A 21,452-nucleotide genomic window follows, 5' to 3' on the forward strand; every position below is an offset into this window, starting at 1 on the left:
CTCTCTCTCTCTCTCCTATTTGCCTTTTCCTTCCTAGAATCCTGGAATTTCTGGGAATGGTTCCATTAATTTCCCAGATCCTCCTGGCTGTCATTTTTGTCCCACAAAACTGCGCCACAGGCTCACAAAGGTGCTTTTTGTTTCTGATTGAGGCCGCCCTGAACAGACTGAACTCCACCCAAGGCAGTTCACCATACTTCAAGTGCGGGTGGGACATTCGATCTGGCAGTGAGGCCGCTTGAAATTAGGCTTTTGATGTCTGGGATTTCCTGCCACTCAGTTGCCTTATGTTGTGTGCGTATGTGATGCATTTTCAATGTAGACAGTGCGGATCAGACACCATCCTGGGGAAGTGATCACAATTAGTCTGCTCTTAGCCCCTCTCTATTTCCTTGTCTGTGTTCGCTAGCAAAGGATGTCTTTCCTGCTAACCTGCTGCCCAGTGGAAACCAGAACCCGCTGATACTGTATCATATTGTGACATAGGAGCTGAAATTGTTCAGAATTGATCAAATGCTGGAAGGGGTTTCCAGGAAGAGTGGTTAAGACCAGGACAGTGGACTTGTAACAAATCTCCGGACGCTGTAATGGGAAGACGGTTGGTTTCGTAAGACGGGTCTACCGGGAAAGAGCAGGGGGGTTGGGACTAATCGGATAGCTCTTTCAAAGATCCGCCACAGGCACGACGGGCCGAATGGCCTCCTTCTGTGCTGTAAGGTTCTAAGTAGATCAGACTGAGACGATGTTCCCTCCTCTTTTCCAGCCGTCTCTAACCTGGACGAAGAGAACAAATGGACGGTCCACTATAAGGCATCGTGGCACCAGCAGGAGAACGTGTTCCTCCCGTCGAGCCGCTCGCCCTGCGTGGAGGATCTGCACCAGCAAGCCAAGGTCAACCTGAAAACCGTGCTGCGAGGTAAGGTCCCTCTATCCCCCACCCGTAACCGCACCGCCTTCCTGATCAACCCCCCCCCCCCACCGTGTCGGCAGCGCCTGTGCGCGGTTCAGGGCCCTCGAAGACGCGCTCCGTTGTAATTCAAAGGCGTGACGCGCTTCGAGATGAGGCGTCACGCTGACAGAAGCAATGCCGTTTTTTCACTGGTTAGAAAAAACACAAAATGCCGCAGGTGCTGAAAGTTTGAGACAAAAAACACAAAATGCCGCAGATGTTGAAAGTCTGAGACAAAAACACTGTATGCCAGAATGCACAGCAGGTCAGTCGGCACCTGAGGAGAGCAGACAGGCTAACCGTTCAGGTGGGGGCCCTTCTTCAAAACCGAAGAGTAAGAGGCGTATTAATACAGTCAGAGAATGCCCCTGGAGCTTGTTCCGCCATTCAGTTGGATCATGGCTGATCTGCAACAGGGAAAAATAACTTATAAATAGAGAAACCCGGAGAGGAATCAGGAGCAGGATGATGCAACTTCCGTCAAGTACTGGATAGAAACATTAAGATATTAAAGAGACAGAGGAGATGTAATTGGTCCACACCAGTTGTGCGAAACGGGGCTCGTGGCGAATCAGCAGCCAGTTTTACACCACGCCCCATTTCCTATTGCATTGAAACCATTGGAAAAGAAGATGGCGCACAGTGTAAAACAGGCTGCTGATTCGCTATGAACCCATTCCATTCTCCTGGTGTAGACCAGTCCATAAGTCCTTAAGTTCATAAGAGACAGGAGCAGGAGTAGGCCATTCGGCCCCTCGAGCCTGCTCCGCCATTTAATGAGATCATGGCTGATCTGATTTTTACCCCAACTCCACTTTCCTGCCTTTTCCCCATATCCTTTGAGACTCCCTTGTTGATCAAAAATTTGTCTAACTCAGCCTTGAATGTATTCAATGACTCAGCCTCCACAGCTTTTTGGGGTAAAGAATTCCAAAGATTCACGACCCTCTGGGAGAAGAAATTCCTCCTCATTTCCGTCTTAAACGGGCGACTCCTTATTCTGAGACTATGCCCCCTAGTTTTAGATTCCCTCATGAGCGGTGACATGCTCTCAGCATCCACCCTATCGAGTCCCCTCAGAATCTTGTATGTTTCAATAAGATCGCCTCTCATTCTTCTAAACTCCAATGAGTATAGACCCAACCTGTTCAATCTTTCCTCATAAGACAACCCTTCCATACCCGGAATCAACCTAGTGAACCTTCTCTGAACTGCCTCCAATGCAAGTATGTCCTTCCTTAAATAAGGGCACCAGAACTGAATAAGGGCACCAGAGTGTGTAAATAGCCAAGGAACGGCTAGGCCTGGGCCTATTTTAATTGGACCAATATGGGGTGGTGGTGAGTAACCCCAGTGACACCTGACAGAAGTCAGCACCACAAGCGCCCCCTTTTAAAGGGCACCACTAACACAATAATCTACCATGTGGTCCGGTCATACTGGAAGATGCTTAAAATAAAACAACAGAGTCCCATTCCATCAAAACCAAAAAGAACCTTAAAAAAACTAAACCACAATGTTGTTGCGTGTGTTCTATCAGACACTGTATCCCCTGCGATGCCCAGAAGGACAACTGAAATGGGAGAAAGTCGGGGCCAGGTGTGGAATGAAAACCGGTTTGAAAATGGGGATTAGCTTAAGTCTGGCATTGCTGTTGTGTTAAGTTGCTGTGGTTTCACCTGTGTGTAACCCTATCTTGTAACAGTTGGCGAGCTTGTGACCTCTGCACCTTCAGTCGATATCAACACCTGGAGGCCTGCAGGGAACATCATCCGCGGGTGGTGGTAGCAGCAGGGTGGGCGGTTTTGTGGGGGGGCTCGAGAACGATCTGTGTAGCCGAGCAAATTGCTCAGGGCACGGGGGGCAGAGAACGGGATCGAATCCCAAGCCTCGTGACAGGCTGCTTATTTGTTTTTGCAATTTCTCCCTCCTCGCCGCGCTGCGGTGCCAAAGGATTTGGCAGCCCCTGCAATCCCGCCCGTGTGGTGAGTCTGCACCATGAGTGCTGGTGGGCTGTTCCACCATAGAGGGTATTAAAGCCAAGCCCGATCCCATTCTCATCTCACTTCTTGTGAGCACCTCCCAGAGGTTGGGGGGGTGGGGAGGAGGGTGCCTGGGCGAGGGGGATGGAGTCGTTGGATAACAATCAGGAGCAGGAGCGCTGGCCGATTTAGCTGATTCCCCTCGATAGCCTGCGGGCGTTGATGCCAGTTGCCACTCCCTTACATTTCGTGTGGTTTCTCGGTTACTGATGGAGACCCTAGCCGTGTATGCCAGAGGCTGGAGGCGCTCGCGGGCATTAAGGAGCGGACCTCATCGTAGTCACTCTTTCTTGGGTCTCCCAGTTGGAACAACGACCTCCTCCTTTGGCTAATTTGGTGCGTTGGCTCCTTACGTTGTGATGGTTACCACACAGGACTGGCTCATGGGCAAATTCCCTGGCCCCCAGATGCCTAAAGTTGCGGAATGCTTCAACACCGTGCCTATTCCCCCCGGATCCTCCGCTGCATCCTGTTCTTGGACTTTCCCACCTTTTATATTATGGACTGCGGAGCCCGTTTCCTTGGTTACACTGGGCTCCACGTTTACACAGAGACCCGCAGAGAGCAAACGATCGGGACCTCCTGCCCACCTTTCTACACAGCTGAACCACCTCCCTTTCCCAACACCAGAATCACAAGTTATACTGTATTCCCGGGTCTTGAGATAGCGACCTAAGTCCGTCACTTTCATTTATATAGCGCCTTTAAAGTAGTAAAACGTCCTAAGGCGCTTCACAGGAGCGTAATCAGACACCCAGCCACATAAAGAGATGTTAGGACAGGTGACCAAAAGTTTGGTCAAAGAGGTAGGTTTTAAGGAGCGTCTAAGAGGAGGAGAGAGAGCCGGAGAGGTTTAGGGAGGGAATTCCAGAGCTTAGGGCCTGGGCAGCTGAAGGCACGGCCGCCAATAGAGGAGCGATTAAAATCGGGGATGCGCAAGAGGCCAGAATTGGAGGAGCACAGAGATCTCGGAGAGTTGTAGGGCTGGAGGAGGTTACAGGGATAGGGAGGGGCGAGGCCATGGAGGGATTTGAAAACAAGGATGAGAATTTTAAAATCGAGGCGTTTCCGGACCGAGAGCCAGTGTAGGTCAGCGAGCACAGGGGTGATGGGAGAACGAAACTTGGTATGAGTTAGGATACGGGCAGCAGAGTTTTGGAGAGTGGAAGGTGGGAGGCCGGCTAGGAGAGCATTGGAATTACATAGAATTATATAGAATGTACAGCACAGAAACAGGCCATTCGGCCCAACAGGTCCATGCCGGTGTTTATGCTCCAGTCGAGCCTCCTCCCACCCTTTTTCATCTAACTCCATCAACATATCCTTCTAATAGTCAAGTCTAGAGGTAACAAGGGCCTAGATGAGGGTTTCAGGAGCAGATGAGCTGAGGCAGGGGCGGAGACGGGTGATGTTACAGAGGTGGATGTAGGTGATCTTGGTGACGGAGTGGATACGTGGTCGGAAGCTCACCTCTGGGTCAGACAGGACCCCAAGGTTGCAAACAGTCTGGTTGAACCTCAGAAGGTTGGAGGGGCTTACAGGCCATGGAGGGATTTGAACACAAGGATGAGAACTCTTCCGCATTTACCCATGAATCCTGCAGCCCGTCTCCATGTGAGCCAGCTGCAAAGTGATTTTCAATCTGTAACGCACGTGCCAATTGGCCAGGACAGGCCATCGCGCAGGTGTGGAGTGTGGGCTGTGTGACTTCAGCAAGGACTTGGGGTTTGTTTACACTTCGGAGTGCAGCTGACGTACGACGTCCAGTCAATGTGTGTCTGCAGTCAGCTGGACCCTGCTGCCCGCATCCTAACTTGCACCAAGTCCTGCTCATCCATCGCCCCTGTGCTACACTGGCTCCCCGTCTGGGAACGTCTTGATTTTAAAATTCTCATCCTTGTGTTCAAATCCCTCCGTGGCCTCGCTCCCTCCCTATCTCTGTAACCTCCTCCAGCCCTCCAACCCTTAGAGATCTCTGCCCTTCTCCAATTATGGCCTATTGCGCATCCCCGATTTTAATCGCTCCACCATTGGCGGCCGTGCCTCCAGCTGCCTAGGCCCTAAACTCTGGAATTCCCTCCCTAAACCTCTCCACCTCTCTCTCTCTCCTCCTTTAAGACGCTTCCTAAAACTCCCTCTTTGACCAAGCTTTTGGTCACCTGTCCTAATATCTCCTTATGTGGCCTGGTGTCAATATTTGTTTGATAATCGCCCCTGTGAAGCACCTTAGGACGTTTTACTACATTTTTTAAAGGCGTTATATAAATGCAAGTTGTTGTTGTGTAAAAACACCTTCATGCTTGTTACAGCAAGGTTGTTGTGTTTGTCAAGGACTGTCATTAAAACATTTAAAGAGGCATTAGATCAGTGTGAGGTATTAACGACCCATCATCACTGAACTGAAACTGTATGCCTTGTCAATCTTCGAGTAAAGACGGACAGAAGAGCCTTTGAAGTAAGGCGGGAGCTGTCGATTCACTGGAGAAACCCATTGCTCGTTGAGTTTCTTCTTATTTCCTGCTTCAGGAAGCACTCTCCGTTTAATTGGTTTACAGAGCAGGTTAGCTCAAGAAACAAAGGGAAGGGGGTGACATTCCTCAGTGACAGGGGGTGGGGGGTGAAGGAGTGTGAGACCAAACGAGCCCTTTCCTATGCTAATTGCCCGTCCTCATCATTGGAATTGGTAGTCAGTGCTGTGAAGTTGAATGGCTCGATGCTGGAGGCCTCTTCCTTCTCCCTTGACTGACCGAGGGGACAATGGGTTCATTTCAGCTCCTCTCTTGATAGCCTGTCGTCCTGTAATCCTCGGTTTAGTATTCGAGTGCACATGGCTGGTTTGATTGAGTAGGCCCTGTTTCTATTCAGCTGTGTCCCATCAAAGCATCTCCAATTACTCATTTTACGTCACCCTTAGTTTCCCCCCCCTCAGATTTTCCGTTCTTACTCCTCTGCTCCTGAAAATGATGACTCGTGCCGGGTATGGTTCATTTTTTGTCATCAGCCTTCTCCCAGGCACAGTCAGCAGGCCACTCCGCCATGGGGGGAATCACCATCACCACAGCTCTCCCCAATCCTGCCCTCACCTGACGCTCCTACGGCTGCATTTCCACCATAGGAACAGGAGGTGGCCATTCAGCCCCTCGAGCCTCTTCCGCCATTCAATTCGATCATGTCTGATCTGTATCAAGGTGGAGGGGAGGGTGTCTGTGGCAGTTTGGCCTCATTATCTCGTCTTCCCACTGTGGCCCCGGCTGGATTGAGTGAACTCGAGCGCGTGTCGGTCTCAGGATTATGCTGTCCTGTACAGATCAGTACCACAAACAGCAGCTCATTTACTCACTGAGCCACTGGGACGCTCTGTGGGTTTTTTTTTTCACAGTGAGTGGCTCAGAAATCACTTCAGTTATTACAGAAACTATGTAAGTGAGACCTGACGCCATCACAGCAGAAGACACACTGAGAAGAGGAACGTCAAGTTGGTTAAGTGAACAAGAACATAACAGATGCAGTATAACGTGGATAAATGTGAGGTTATCCACTTTGGTTGTAAAAACAGAAAGGCAGATTATTATCTGAATGGTGACAGATTGGGAAAAGGGGAGGTGCAACGAGACCTGGGTGTCCTTGTACACCAGTCGCTGAAAGCGAGCATTCAGGTGCAGCAAGCAGTTAGGAAGGCGAATGGTATGTTGGCCTTCATTGCAAGAGGATTTGAGTACAGGAGCAGGAATGTCGTACTGCAGTTATACAGGGCCTTGATGAGACCACATCTGGTGTATTGTGTGCAGTTTTGGTCTCTTTATCTGAGGAAGGATGTCCTTGCCATGGAGAGAGTGCAACGAAGGTTTACCAGACTGATTCCTGGGATGGCAGGACTGACGTATGAAGAGAGATTGGGTCGACTCGGCCTATATTCACTAGAGTTTAGAAGAATGAGAGGTGATCTCATTGAAACATATAAAATTCTAACAGGACTAGACAGACTAGATGCAGGGGGGATGTTCCCAATGGCTGGGGAGTCCAGAACCAGGGGTCACAGTCTCAGGATAAGGGGTCGGCCATTTAGAACCGAGATGAGGAGAAATTTCTTCACTCAGAGGGTGGTGAACCTGTGGAATTCTCTACCACAGAAGGCAGTGGAGGCCAAGTCATTAAATGTATTCAAGAAGGAGATAGATATATTTCTTAATGCTAAAGGGATCAAGGGATATGGGGAAAAAGCGGGAACATGATCATTTTGAATGGTAGAGCTGGCCCGAAGGGCCGAATGACCTACTCTTGCTCCTATTTTCTATGTTTTCTATGTTTCTAAGTCCGTAATTAAAATGTAATCACATTTTTTGATGCTTGTTAATTGGTTAATGAATTCGACCCTTTAAAGCTCCTGTCTGGAATCTGCTGATGTCTGTTTTCCTAAGCAGCCTTCTCTCCGCTACCAGTATTTACGTGTGAGATTTCACAGTGTGCTTCAGCAGGCTATCCCACCACATGAAGCATCACCTCAGAGCCGAACCCTGACCTCACTCAAAGTCAACAAATGCGGGGACAGTCTGACTGTTCCCCAGACATCGGTGACTGTCTGACCCTTCCCCAGACATTGGGGACCGCCTGTCCCTTCCCCAGACATCGGGGACCGTCTGACCCTTCCCCAGACATCCGTGACTGTCTGACCCTTCCCCAGACATCGGTGACTGTCTGACCCTTCCCCAGACATTGGGGACCACCTGTCCCTTCCCCAGACATCGGGGACCGTCTGACCCTTCCCCAGACATCAGGGACCGTCTGACCCTTCCCCGGGGATAGCCATGAGCGATAAATATTGACCAGGACACCAGGAAGAACTCCCCTGCTCTTCTTCAAAAAATAAGTGCCATGGGATCTTTTACATCCACCTGAGAGAGCAGTCCCAAGGACAGTAACTCCAACAGTGCAGCACTCCCTCAGTACTGTACCGGGAGTGTCAGCCTGGATTTTGTGCTCAAGTCTCTGGAGTGGGGACTTCGAACCCACAGCCTTCTGACTCCAAGGCGAGAGGGCTACCCCGTGAGCCACGGCTGACAACAATTCCTTTAGCTGGAAATTCCTTTAGTACCAAACAAAAGGGAAAGATTGATGGGTATGTGTGCCTTCAGTTCGAAGGGCAGATACCACAGCTGGTCCTGAGCCTTTCAGCTTAGGATTGCAGGGTTTGTTTTTGTTTGAAAAGTGTGTCGGGGTCTGGGCAAGAAGTCATCATTAATCTGTCTGGCTCGATTCTTGAGTGCACTGGTCCAGCTGTCACACTGTGACGTAGCTCCACTTTTTATCTTTCTCCCTTTCTCCGGAGTTTGCACAAAAGAACGGTTCTTGCGGGGGCCTCACTACTCTTCTGCAGCCTCGTGGAGGCATTCCCCCGAGTTCGCAGTATGCCCAGTGATAAGTGAGGGGGGGTCCTGATGTAACGCGGCTTTACCTCATACAGATACCCGTGCTGGCAGAAACTCACTGCAAGATCTGCCGATTGTATCCACCGCGCATTCCTTACACGCCGTGTACTCTTATTTTTTAAAAACCATTACATTTTGCCCATTTCTCCCCGCCCCTGTCCAGTGTAAACAGGGCGTTCGAAGGATTTAGCCAGGCATTGGCATAATCGAGGTCCAGCAGTGGTATCTGAACAGGCAGCCCTGCCTTTTCTCTGGAACCTCCTCCAGCCCTACAACCCTCCGAGATCTCTGCGCTCTTCCAATTCTGGCCTCTCGCGCATCCCCGGTTTTAATCGCTCCACCGTTGGCGGCCGTGCCTTCTGCTGTCTGGGCCCTGAGCTCTGGAATTCCCTCCCTAAATCCTCTCCACCTCTCTCTCCTCCTTTAAGACGTTCCTTAAAACCTTCCTCCTTGACTAAGGTTTTGGTCACCTGTCCTAATATCTCCTTATTATGTGGCTCAGTGTCAAATTTTGTTTGAAATTTGCCGCTGTGGAGCGCCTCGAGACTTTTCACTACGTGAAAGCCGCTATATAAATGCAAGTTGTTGCTGTTGTTGTTGTGTTGCTACGGGTACCCTGTAAGAGCGATGTCACGGCGGGGCACTGGTTTCAGGAGAGAGAGCGCCGTGCCCGCCTCCCAGTGCCGCTCTCACCTGCTTACACCCCCTCCCCACCGGTGCCATCCTGCACCAGACACCAGGGCGGGTGCAGAGAGAAGCAGGTCTGGCAGCAGCTCCCAAAGACCCAGGAGAATCTGGGTCTCCGCTGCCACCCAAAGAAGGTCCCTATTGCTAAAAAAAGGTACAGAGTAGGGGACGGCTATTGAGTAAATACCTGGCTGGTCGAGTCAGAGGATGTAAAGAGCAGTTGTTTAATGGAGCTACATTAACATGGAAAAAGGTCACCAATAGGGTTCTCAGGAATATCCTGGGACTACGATTGTTTTCAGTAATTTTGGAGCAAGGAATAATAACAAAGCTCTCCTGTGAAGCACCTTGGGGGGGCGTTTTACGATGTTAAAGGCGCTATATAAATGTAAGTAGCTGTCGTTACGTGCAAAGTAGCTTATTGCACGAGGAGCAATTTTGGGACCTCTTGCTAGATGTGATGGGCTACCAAATAAACCCGACTTCTTTTTAAAAGAGAGAGAGAACTGGAAATGTTTTCAGGTTAGAAAAACAAGCGAAAGAGAATGTCAGTGGCTACAGTGAGTTACTGACACATTTTTACAAAGAGGACCCTCCCCCTCCTCCTCTGGGGTCTCGTACTAGACAGAATGTGTCCTCCTTATCTGTAAATTAATGCAGCTTGTTCCCAGTAATACCATCTGAAAGGGATTAATGAGCTTTTAAGCACCTTCTGTCACTCGATTGAACCGTGAAAGTCCCACAGAAGTATGCAGACCGAAATAAAGCAAATACTGTACGTTTCACTAATTACATAAAATGTACAGTACAGGAACAGGCCATTCGGTCCAACTGGTCTATGCTGGTGTTTATGCTCCACACGAGCCTCCTCCCACCCCTCTTCATCTCACCCTATCAGCATATCCTTCTATTCCTTTCTCCCTCATATACTTATCTAGGTTCCCCTTAAATGCATCTATGTTAATCGCCTCAACTACTCCTTGTGGTAGCGAGTTCCACATTCTAACCACTCTCTGGGCAAAGAAGTTTCTCCTGAATTCCCTATTGGATTTATTAGTGACTATCTTATGTTTATGACCTGTAGTTCTGGTCTCCCCCACAAGGGGAAACATCTTCTCTACGTCTACCCTATCAACCCCTTTCATAATCTTAAAGACCTCTAGTCAGGTCACCCCCTCAGTCTTCTCTTTCCTAGAAAAAAGAGCCCCAGCCTGAATAATCTTTCCTGATAGGTATAACCTATTCCTACATTACAACAGTGACGACACTTCAGAAGTTCTTCATTGGCTGTAAAGCGCTTCGGGACGTCCTGAGGTCATGAAAGGCGCTGTATAAATCCAAGTTCTTTCTTTCTTAGTAACTGGAGATCCACAGATGAGGCAGGTCTGTTAGCAGAATTAGATGGCAAGATTTCCTTTATAACTTTCCTGAAGGCGTTCACTCCACGCTGGGGGATGCCTGGCCCAATTGGCCACTCTTCATCTGTGAACCTAGATGATGAGTAGGTTATTCAACTGTGGAGGGAGGCATAGCAACTGAACCAATCCCATCTGACATTACTTTGAAGTGCAGTAACTGTTTTTATGCAGGTAATCACAGCAGCCAATTTGTGCACAGCAAGATCCCACAACAAGCAGATGAGATGAATGACCAGTCAGTCTGTTTTTTGGTGATGTTAGTTGAGGGATAAATGTTGGCATGGGCACAGGAGAACTCCCCATTCAAAGAGCACCATGGAATCTTTAACATCCACCTGAACAGGCAGACAGTTCAATATCATGTCTGAAGGACGGCACCTCCAACAGTGCAGCACTCCCTCAGTACTGCACACGTTTATATCGCTTAAGTTTCTGGAGTGGGACTTGAACCCACAACTTCCTGGCTCAGAGGCGGGAGTGCTACCAACATGAGTACATGGCTGACGCTCAGGATAGAGATCTGGCTGATATACCCTCCCCCTTCGGCCCCTCCTAGCCCAGGGCACCAATTGTAGCACTTTACCAATGACTCAGCTGAGATCAGCTAATAGAATCCAGCAAGTGTCTTTTGTGACCAGGTAGCTACTTGAGAGTTAATGTTTTTTTTAAGTAATTAGCGGTTAGTGAATTGACTGTGAGGATCAGCACAGCTGTGAGGTCACTGGGTACTGATTAAGAGCAGGAATCCGACATAGAATTTACAGCTCAGTTACAGGCCATTCGGCCCAACAGGGCTATGCCAGTGTTTATGCTCCACACGAGCCCCCTCCCACATCTAACCCTATCTGCATATCCTTTCTCCCTCATGTACTTATCGAGCTTCCCCTAAAATGCATCTATGCTATTCGCCTCAACCACTCCATGTGGTAGCGAGTTCCACATTCTAACCACTCTCTGGTACTGCACAAGAAGTACATCAAATAAAATGAAAGCTGTTGGCTTAAGCGTGATTGGTACGGGATTCAGGCACTGTTCTGGTTGGTTGATTTAATTCCTCCCCCCCACCCCAGGCCTGGTTCAGGAGCACCAAGGCCGATTCCAGGAGCCTGGCACTGCCCTGGCTCAGGAGACCAAACCTGGGATCTTGCTGGACTGTATGTCTCTGTGCCACCAAGGCAAGAAAGAATGCCAGTCTGGGTATGATGAACAAAATAGCCTTACTAAATATCACAGGGTCAGGGTCTGTCGTGTAAACTCTGGTACCAGGGTGGATGACCTTCTGAGTGCCAGTCAAGGGTCTTTGGACCCCAATGTACATTTTAATGAAGCAGTAATTGGCTGTGGTTCTTACAAGAAGCTGCATTGTGCCCATGGGCCACTCTCAGTGCTGAGCTCAAACTCTCTCTCTCTCTCTGCAGACTGCGATAGGCTGAGGAAGGATGGTTTTCGCAGTTCCCAATATTACTCTCAGGGCCCACTATTCTCCTCAACATCATCTCATCTCTCTGGAAGTTGCCTGGATGAGGAGGAAGACCAGAAGCCGATGGTAAGACGGACTGAAAATCTTCTTTAAAGCATTCTGTTTAATTTTTCATCCTTGTTTCCTTTTGTAGCTTCCTAAATCTGATGGAGGACCTATTGTGTTTTTCTACTTTGTTGCGGGTCAACCTAAACTTTCTAAGAAAGTTTTCCTTCACTCACCCTGAGCACTCTAGTTTCCTCCAAACTGACTGTTAAGTTGAATAATTTGTGCTGGACTGGGGCTCGAACCCACAACCTTCTGACTGAAAGGTGAGAGTGCGACCACATTCATTTGAGGGAAGAAATGTAACTGGAATGCGTGTGAAAAGAGTGAACATTTTAGCAGCACAAAGTTTCCGTTAAACTAGGAGAGTTTCACCAGTCCAACTCGTTCTCTCAATTTAGCGCGATTTCCAATCGAGGAAGTTTTTCTCCCCCCATGACCCACAGCCCTGAATCATGCCGTAAGAAAGAACTCGTGTTTATATAGCTCGACCTCGGGACGTCCCAAAGCACTCTACAGCCAATGAAGAACTTTTGAAGTGTAGTCACTGTTGTAATGTAGGACACACACAGCAGCCAATTTGCTCACAGCAAGATCCCACAAACAGCAATGTGATGATGACCAAGATAATCTGTTTTAGTGATGTTGGTTGAGGGATAAATATTAGCCAGGAAGAACTCCCCTGCTCTTCTTCAAAATAGTGCCATGGGATCTTTTACATCCACCTGACAGGGCAGATGGATCCTCAGTTTAATGTCTCATCCGAAAGAGCAACAGTGCGGCACCCCCTCAGTGCTGCACTGAAGAGTCAGCCTGGATTTTGTGCTCAAGTCTCTGGAGTGGGGGATTGGATCCACAACCTTCTGGCTCAGAGTCAAGAATGCTGTCCACTGAGCCACGGCTCACACTCAAGATAACTAACGTCAGACCACTTCTCCCATGGGATAAGGTAGGTGGTGTTGTGGTTACGGTACTGGACTACCAACCCAGCAGGTCATGCGTTCAAATCCTCACCCGTGGCAAGTGTGAAAGTGAATAAATTGTTCACTGATGTCCTTCAGGAAAGGGAACCTATCACTCATACCTGGTCTGGTCTCTATGTGACTGCAGTTCTGCTATAAGTGGCTGCCGTTGACTCTAAATGCTCTCAGGACAACTAGGGATGAGCAATAAATGCTGCCCTGCCAGTTTGCCTACATCCTAACAACAGATATGTGGTTTAACTTGGCCAGGATTGGGCATCAGCCTCCTTCACAATCATTATTTCTGGGGGCGGGGTTTGAGCAAGCATTACCTTAGTGTTAAAATCAAAATGTTTAAAATTCTGCAAGCAGCAACTAAAGGCCGAATGCTCCTTTAACTGACTGACACTCCCTTGTGGTGTGTTAACACATTCATAGGGAGTTACTTGGTATCTTTACAAAGGCATTATTAACCTGTTTAAAAAGACATGCTTATCTGTTTCTATTGTACAGCACACTGTCTGACTGTGGGTTTTAACTGCACCTTTGTTTCTTTGTCTGCGGTCATTTTAGTCACTCTCTTTCGATCTTTCTCTCCTTTGTTCTGTTCTTTCACTCCAGCATTCTAACCTCTTAAGCTGTCTCAGTCAGTCTTGGCTTAGTGTCTGCTGCCATTTGACTTCATGGAATGACCAGGTACACACTCCACACACTTACTACATGCGGCAAACTGCTTTGCTTGTCTCGGCCATGCCTGCAGCTCCTCGCAGCCCGTGATTTCCCCCTCGTCTGCCCAATCTCTCCCTCTCCTGGTGGTTTCCGTAGCACTGGATCTCTGCTGATCCATTGTACGACACCATGCTTTTTGTACCAGTTGACTTTCTTACCTTAACCCTCTGCTAGAAACACTCTGCTCGCCTTTCCCTCTGATTAAAAAGATGGTGCGATTTCCTTTATGCCAAATCAATGCAGCAACCACTAACCGCTTGGCCTGACGTTGTATTTTGCTCCCCAAAAACAGCCCACAGCTGCTGCCAAGTTCCATCTATTGCTTTTATTCCCCCCTCCCTGACCAGTTCCCCCACCCACCCCCGCTTTCCCCGCTCCTGTCCTGAAAGCTCCGATTCTCGTTGGGGTGAGGCTCCATGGCTGCCCAGCACCCTCCATTTTTCATGCATATGCCTCGACAGCGAGTGTCAGCAGGCTATTTGACCCTGATGGCCTCACATGATGTGCACACCCATGTATGTTCCCTGGGGGTGGGCGGGGGCGGGGTCACTGGGCAGTGATCAGGATTGTGGAACCCTGGCTGATTTCCCCCCCCACTTAAATCCTGGGGCATTGAAGCCAACGATATCACCCCTAAAGCTAATTTGGCTGGGGATCAGTTAGATCAACACAGACCACAAATGGAGCATGTGACCTTCTGACCTCGGTTACACATTCTCTTTGCCAACTGACCCATCAGGGAAACTCAAATTCAAACCTCAAAAAAATATTATTTTGAAAATAAATTTTTGCTAACACAATTCGGGATATATTCTAAACTAGTGTAACTAACTAACAATCAGTGTTTTACGCTCGGACTTCTCTCAGCAATACTCCAGATGTTTCTCCACACCTGCAGTTCCCAAAGCTCTTGATTTCAAATATACCACCCTGGGTAATTTTTTTTTGGGTGTTTAGGCCCCTTTTTATAAGGGAGGGTTAGGGTGCGCCTTATTTTTCAAGAAACCAAATCAAAATCAAATAACAAACAAAGTCAAATAATCATTTTATTATAATGATCAAGGACTGGGTAATTAGTGAGTACAGACCAGGCATTGTTCCCACAAGATTAGGAGGAAAAGATCGGGACCAATATAATTCCATTAACACCGAATACGTTTAATAGAGTCCTTTCACTTGCACTATGGATTCTGGGATAGCACGACCTCCTAATACAACTGCTCATCGGACAGTAAAAGGAGAGGAAACAGCACTGAATCCCAGCACTGGGCAGGTCGCCAAAGGAGGGCCCAGAGCTGCACCGAGCAGCAAGGAGAAGGGGAGGTGGGTCATAAGTGGCCGGTAGTCTGTATTTATGAGCACTGCGCTCTAAATTGTCTTCCTGCCCTCTCACCCACAGCATGGACCTTGGATGCATTGTCGGGTCAGCCTTGTTGCACTGCCCTCATCTGGCTGGCTGCCATCCAATGTTTGCCAGCAGGCAGTCATCCTGAACAGCAACCCATCCAAAGGGGCAAAGTAGACCATCCTGAGAAACAGACGGCAGTGGCAGCAGATTTAGGCAGGCCGCTGTGTCCAAGAGCTGCGAGCTTTGTGGTGTTTCCATTGGCCGTTGGTAGGGGTTTGGACCGTGTGTTTCAGGAACGCAGTTGCTGCGCAGAAATCATTTGTCGGATTCTTACGGCCGAAAGCTTTTGTAACAGAGGCGCTTGTGTGTGCGTCCGAAAGGTTTCCGTTGATTGGGGTGGGGAGACTGACGGGGGTGAGGAGGGGGGTTTCTACGTCGCTTGTCATGCGCCTCTCTTCCTACCTCAGTCCCTCTTGACTTCCTGCTTCCAATCACTCGATATTATGCGGCACAGTGCAATATGACAAGCGATTGAACTGAAGCAGTGGGAGGGGAATGAGCAGAGGCTTGCCGTGAGTGACAGGAGGAGGTTGGGGGGTTAACAAGGAGCTGAGTTGTGAGAAAGGTATGAGAGAAACTTGGGCTTTTCAGCCTGGAAAGCAGGTATCTAAATGGTAATCTTACATGTAAGATAGTTAAGAAAGAAAAAAAAGACTTGCATTTACATAGCGCCTTCCATGACCTCAGGACATCCCAAAGTGCTCAACAGCCAATGAAGTACTTTTTGAAGTGCAGTCACTGCTGTAATGTAGGCAACGCGGCAGCCAATTTATGCACAGCAAGATCCCACAAACAGCAATGAGACAAATAACCAGATAATGTTTTTTTGTAGAGATGTTGGTTGAGGGATAAATATTGTAATGGAAAAGGTAATATTGCTTTCAGTAGAATCAAACTAGTACAAGACTGAGGTCAGGAAATTCCTCTTCACACAAAGAGTGAGCACCGTATCGAGTCGAATTCCAGCAAGAGCAGTGGAGGTGAAAACCTTTTATGAAATAATTGGCTGGTGAAACCCGGGCAGCTTTTGGTTTTCTACGGCTGGTTGAATTAAGATGGCCTGAATGGTCTCCCTTCTCCGTGACCACACTGGAGCCGCTCCTTCACACTCAACTAACACATGCACCCATGTAACGTCACAAGCCGTCTCCATGTGTCCTGATGAAAGTGACCCCCTCACTGGCAGGTCCTTCTCTCCCGCAAGTCCCAGTCCCCTAATTGAGAGGACAGGCAGAGACCCTAGATTTTGGATGGTTCCCATGGCGATGCCTCTGTTTTTTTTTGTTTAAACCCTTCCCTTCCCATTTGGAGGAAGAGAAGTGCACAGTCTCCACTCACTGGTGGAAAAATCCAGCCAGGGGCTGCCATCCTGATCGTTACCCAGTCACCCCCGCTGGGGGGAGAAGGGGGCGGGGGAAGATAGAACCGGGTTTGCCTGTGATGCCCCCCATGATTAATTAGTCTCTGAAACACAGGGTCAGTCCATTGGGCTTGATGGAGGTGCCTCTACGTGGAAAGCAATTGTCCCAAAATGAAGACAGTGGTGCTGCCAGCTCGCCCGTTCGATACCTGCAGCAGTTTGGCGCTGAGCAGTCTCAGGTTACAGGTGATCACCCTAAACTCCAGTGGCTTCATGTGAGCAGAACAAAGAAATGCCTTTGCTTTCTCATTTGCTGCTGCCTGCTTTCAGCTCCCTCTATCACGTGCATGGTAACGGATGAAGTTTGCTGTTAGTATAATTGATGTTCGGGGTGGGGGGTGCTGCGGGGGTTATATTGAACTGGCCACAGTCTCCGTTGTGGACGTAATTAGGATGTGCAGCAAACGAGCCGGCTTACGATTGATTACAATCACCAGCAGACTGGTGAGCTCCTCGATCAGCAAGGTTCAAGCTTAACAAAACAAAGAAAATGGATGGAATCGCATAGTGCTATACCCACCCCCCCTAAAAAAAAACTGCCAAAAACCCTGAAATACCAGTATAAAACACGAGTTAGGCCACAGCTTGAGTACTTTGTACAGTTCTGGTCACCACATTACAGGAAGGATGTAATTGCACTAGAGAGGGTGCAGAGGAGATTTACGAGGATGTTGCCAGGACTGGAGAATTTTAGCTCTGAGGAAAGATTGGATAGGCTGGGGTTGTTCTCTTTGGAACAGAGGAGGCTGAGGGGAGATTTAATTGAGGTGTATAAAATTACGAGGGGCCCTAGATCGAGTGGATAGGAAGGACCTATTTCCCTTAGCAGAGAGGGCAATAACCGGGGGGAATAGATTTAAAGTAATTGGTAGAAGGATTAGAGGGGAGCTGAGGAGAAATGTTTTCACCCAGAGGGTGGTGGGGGTCTGGAACTCACTGCCTGAAAGGGTGGTAGAGGCAGAAACCCTCAACTCATTTAAAAAGTACTTGGATGTGCATTTGAAGTGCCATAACCTACAACGCTACAGACCTAGAGCTAGAAAGTGGGATTAGGCTGGATAGTTCTTTTTCAGCCGGCACAGACACAATGGGCCGAATGGCCTCCTTCTGTGCCTTAAATTTCTATAAGATAAAAACACATTCAGTTGCCAAAATCCTGTGGCGTTGAATATCGGGAATAGCAGATCGTCTGTACATCAGAGGTGAAAGGAGCCCGGCATTATTTTGTTTTTTAAACGGAGCAAAACCACCTGCAGTAACAAGAGAGATTTGTTTTCTTTATAGTACCGGGGGAACAAGTTTTAAAATCAGGAGTGAGAGGGAAAGTCAGGGAGAGCTTTCAACCAGAGGGTATTGTGTCATGAGGTAGGGGTCCCACGGCCTCTCCGCTGGTTAAGTCAGTGAGTAGTTTTTTTTATTCATTCTCGGGATGTGGGCATCGCTGGCAAGGCCGGCATTTATTGCCCATCCTGAGCTGCCCTCTGAGAAGGTGGTGGTGGGCCTTCTTCTTGAACCGCTGCAGTCCGTGTGGTGAAGGTTCTCCCACAGTGGTGTTAGGTAGGGAGTTCCGGGATTTTGACCCAGCGACGATGAAGGAACGGCCGATATATTTCCAAGTCAGGTTGGTGAGTGACTCGGAGGGGAACTTGGAGGTGATGTTGTTCCCATGCACCTGCTGCCCTTTGCCCTTCTAGGTGGTGGAGGTCGTGGGTTTGGGAGGAGCTGCCGAAGTTGAGCTGTAAAGAGCAGGAAGATCCCTGGGTTCAGTTGGCAGAGTCACTCCAAATCATCCAGGGCTGTCCTCCCTGATCACTTTAAGCGACCCCCCCACCACGTCGGCTAGCTGTGTGGCTATCAGATGAGGACAGGATTCGGGTGTGATGGTCTCCCCCACTCACTATCGAAGCTTACACATGAAGGGTGGCCACTTGGTAAAGTAGGTGAGAATGACTGGTGGCTCGTAAGGAGTTAATGTCTATAGAGAGGGAGAGAAAATTGATGGAAATAGAACGGAGGGAGAAACGATTCCTGTTACCAAGGAAAGGCCGTTGAAGCGAGCAGTATCAATGGGGTTAGGGACAATTGGATACGTTGCTGGGACATAACCTTAAAATTAGAGCTAGGCCTTTCAGGGGTGATGTCAGGAAGCACTTCTTCACACAAAGGGTAGTGGGAATCTGGAACTCTCTTCCCCCAAAAAGCTGTTGAGGCTGGGGGTCAATTGAAAATTTCAAAACCAAGATTGATAGATTTTTGTTAGGTAAGGGTATTAAGGGATATGGAACCAAGGCGGATAGATGGAGTTAAGATACAGATCAGCCATGATCTAATTGAATGGCGGAACAGGTTCGAGGGGCTGAATGGCCTCCTCCTGTTGCTACGGAGAGAGAGAAGGGAATGAGGGACATGGTGAGAATGGTCAATAAATGGGATGGGCTTGTTGGGCCGAATGGTCTTTTTCCTGTTTGCTAAAACTCTTTTTGTGCTCTTCATAAAGGCCACAGTTTCATCTGCAGACGAAGAAAAGCTGTTCTATTCCAGGAGATCCAAGACCCCAGTGCCCGGTGACCTCTCCGAGATCGATGTCCAGACGAACTGGACCAAGGCCCTTCCGTTACCCACCCCAGAGGAGAGGATGCGCCAACAGGCCCAGGCAGTGCAGACCGATGTCATCCCAATAAATGTAACAGGTATGTGGTGGAGTTGGGGAACAGCTCCTCATAAGGGGTAGGAGGGGAGGGTGGCAACATCATTACATCGCAGGCAGCAGTGAATGTAGCCATTTTAATTAGATTGATGGATTACATAGTGTAGTGCTTGATTTCCAAAACTGTGCTTAATATCCATTAACAGGAACCTCTGGGCTAAACCCTGAATGGTGCATTGGGTATGTTAGTGACATAATAGAGATACAGTCTATGTGGAACTTGCTACCACGTGGAGTAGTTGAGATGAATAGCATGGATGCCTTTAAGTGGGAAGCATGAGGGAGAAGAGGAATAGAAGGATTTGCTGATAGGGTGAGATGAAGAGGGGTGGGAAGAGGCTCGTGTGGAGCATAAACACCAGCACAGTTGGGCCGAATGGCCTGTTTCTGTGCTGTAAATTTGATTCAGTTCTATGTAGAATATTTTTTTTTAAATACCAAGGCTGTAATTCTGAACAAAAACAAAAAATGACGAGATCGCAAGGTGTCCGAAGGAGAAAAGATGAGTTCAAAGTGAGACCCTTTTTGAGTCCCACCCAAATTAGTAACCTAGGCAAACGTAAGAAGGGAAGATAGTGAGAGATGCCTTTTGGCCCAACTAACCCATCCTTACTCAAAAAGCCTACAGTTCCCTCCCACATTACAGCAACTGCCACCCCCAGTTTCATCGAATTACATAGAGGGTAGAGCACAGAAACAGGCCATTCGGCCCAACTGGTCCATGCCGGTATTTATGCTCCACACGAGCCTCCTCCCACCCTACTTCATCTCACCCTATCAGCATATCCTTCTATTCCTTTCTCCCTCGTGTATTTATCCAGCTTGCCCAGGACTCTCCGCCATAGTAACAAGGTGAGTCGGTGCCTAGGGTTGCCAACTCTGGCTGGACGTATTCCTGGAGGTTTCATCACATGGTCCTTCCCACCTCCAACCGCCCCGCCCGATCAAACTGCCTTTTCCTTCCCCCCCCCCGACTCCCAATATTTTCATAACTAATAAACAAAAGTTTTCAAAGAAAATGAAAAGTCACGCAATTTTTTTTAAACGCCCCTATGATTTTTTTTTTGCTCCCGGGATTGCTCGCAGCAGTGTCCAGGAGATGAATCTTTAATTCCTGGAGACTCCAGGACAATCCTGGAGGCTCGGCTTTATATTTCCAGGTAGTACTGACAGAGGCAGGGCCGAACCTATTCAACACCCGGGATTTTTATAATGTTAAACTGCCCCTCCTCTTTCAGATCTTGAGCCGTCTCCAGCATGTTGCCGTTCAGAACCCCCGCTCCTGGCTGTTTTCCTTTTACGTTTACAAAGCTTTTCGGTCAGTCCCAGAAACTCTCGTGTTCGATTTGTTTAGGTCTTTTTTTTTCTAATTCCACTATTTCACGAAATGTACAAAAGAAATCTGCCTACAATAGATGCAGAAAAGCAGCCAGGTATCTCCTTAGAATCATAGACTCATACAGCTAAGAAGGAGGCCAATCGGCCCATCGTCCCTGTGCTGGCTCTTTGAAAGAACTATCCAATTAGTCCCACTTTCCCTGCCCTTTTCCCCATAGAATTTTTCCTTTTCAAGTATTTATCCGATTCCCTTTTGAAAGTTACTATTGATTCTGCTTCCACCGCCCTTTCAGGCAGTGCGTTCCAGATCATAACAACTCACTAACCCTCCCCTCAGGTACGGTCCTCGTTGAATTTCTCTGCTCCTGTGACTCCTGTTTGCATATGACAGTAAAAGATTTCTTACCACCAATAATTAATCCACATTTACTTCAGCTGGACCCCTTCCTCCGGTTTATCCATTCTCCTCTTCCTTCTAAGCATGTGTACTGATAAGTGTTAACATGCTCAGCCATATTAAGTTCAGTTGTTCAGGGCTTGAAGTGAGTCCCTTCAGATGAAAATCAGTGTCAGCTTGGCTCAGTTGGTAACACTCTCACCTCTGGGTCAGAGCATTGTTAAAGAAAGGACTTGCATTAATACATCGTTGTTCACGACCTCAGGACTTCCCAAAGCCCTTTACAGACGGTGAAGTACTTTCGAAGTGTAGTCACTGTTGTAATGTAGGAAACATGGCGGCCAATTTGCGCACAGCAAGATCCCACAAACAGCAATGTGGTAACGACCAGAAAAGCTGTTTTAATGATGTTGGTTGAGGGACAAACATTGGCCCAGGACACCA

The 21,452-nt window shown here is 48.4% G+C and overlaps 1 protein-coding gene across 1 annotated transcript in view; it reads left to right on the forward strand.

Annotated features, from left to right (window-relative positions):
- The window catches only part of LOC137324294 (NHS-like protein 1), a 224,082-nt gene that overhangs the window by 186,812 nt on the left and 15,818 nt on the right, over window positions 1-21,452 (forward strand). The window contains exons 2-4 of the mRNA XM_067988436.1: window positions 764-916; window positions 11,941-12,068; window positions 19,064-19,256. Coding sequence (XP_067844537.1) covers window positions 764-916; window positions 11,941-12,068; window positions 19,064-19,256 — 474 coding nt within the window. The remainder of the gene's footprint in view (window positions 1-763; window positions 917-11,940; window positions 12,069-19,063; window positions 19,257-21,452) is intronic.

Source organism: Heptranchias perlo, chromosome 8, assembly GCF_035084215.1.
Source record: "Heptranchias perlo isolate sHepPer1 chromosome 8, sHepPer1.hap1, whole genome shotgun sequence".
Classification (NCBI taxonomy): Eukaryota; Metazoa; Chordata; class Chondrichthyes; order Hexanchiformes; family Hexanchidae; genus Heptranchias; species Heptranchias perlo.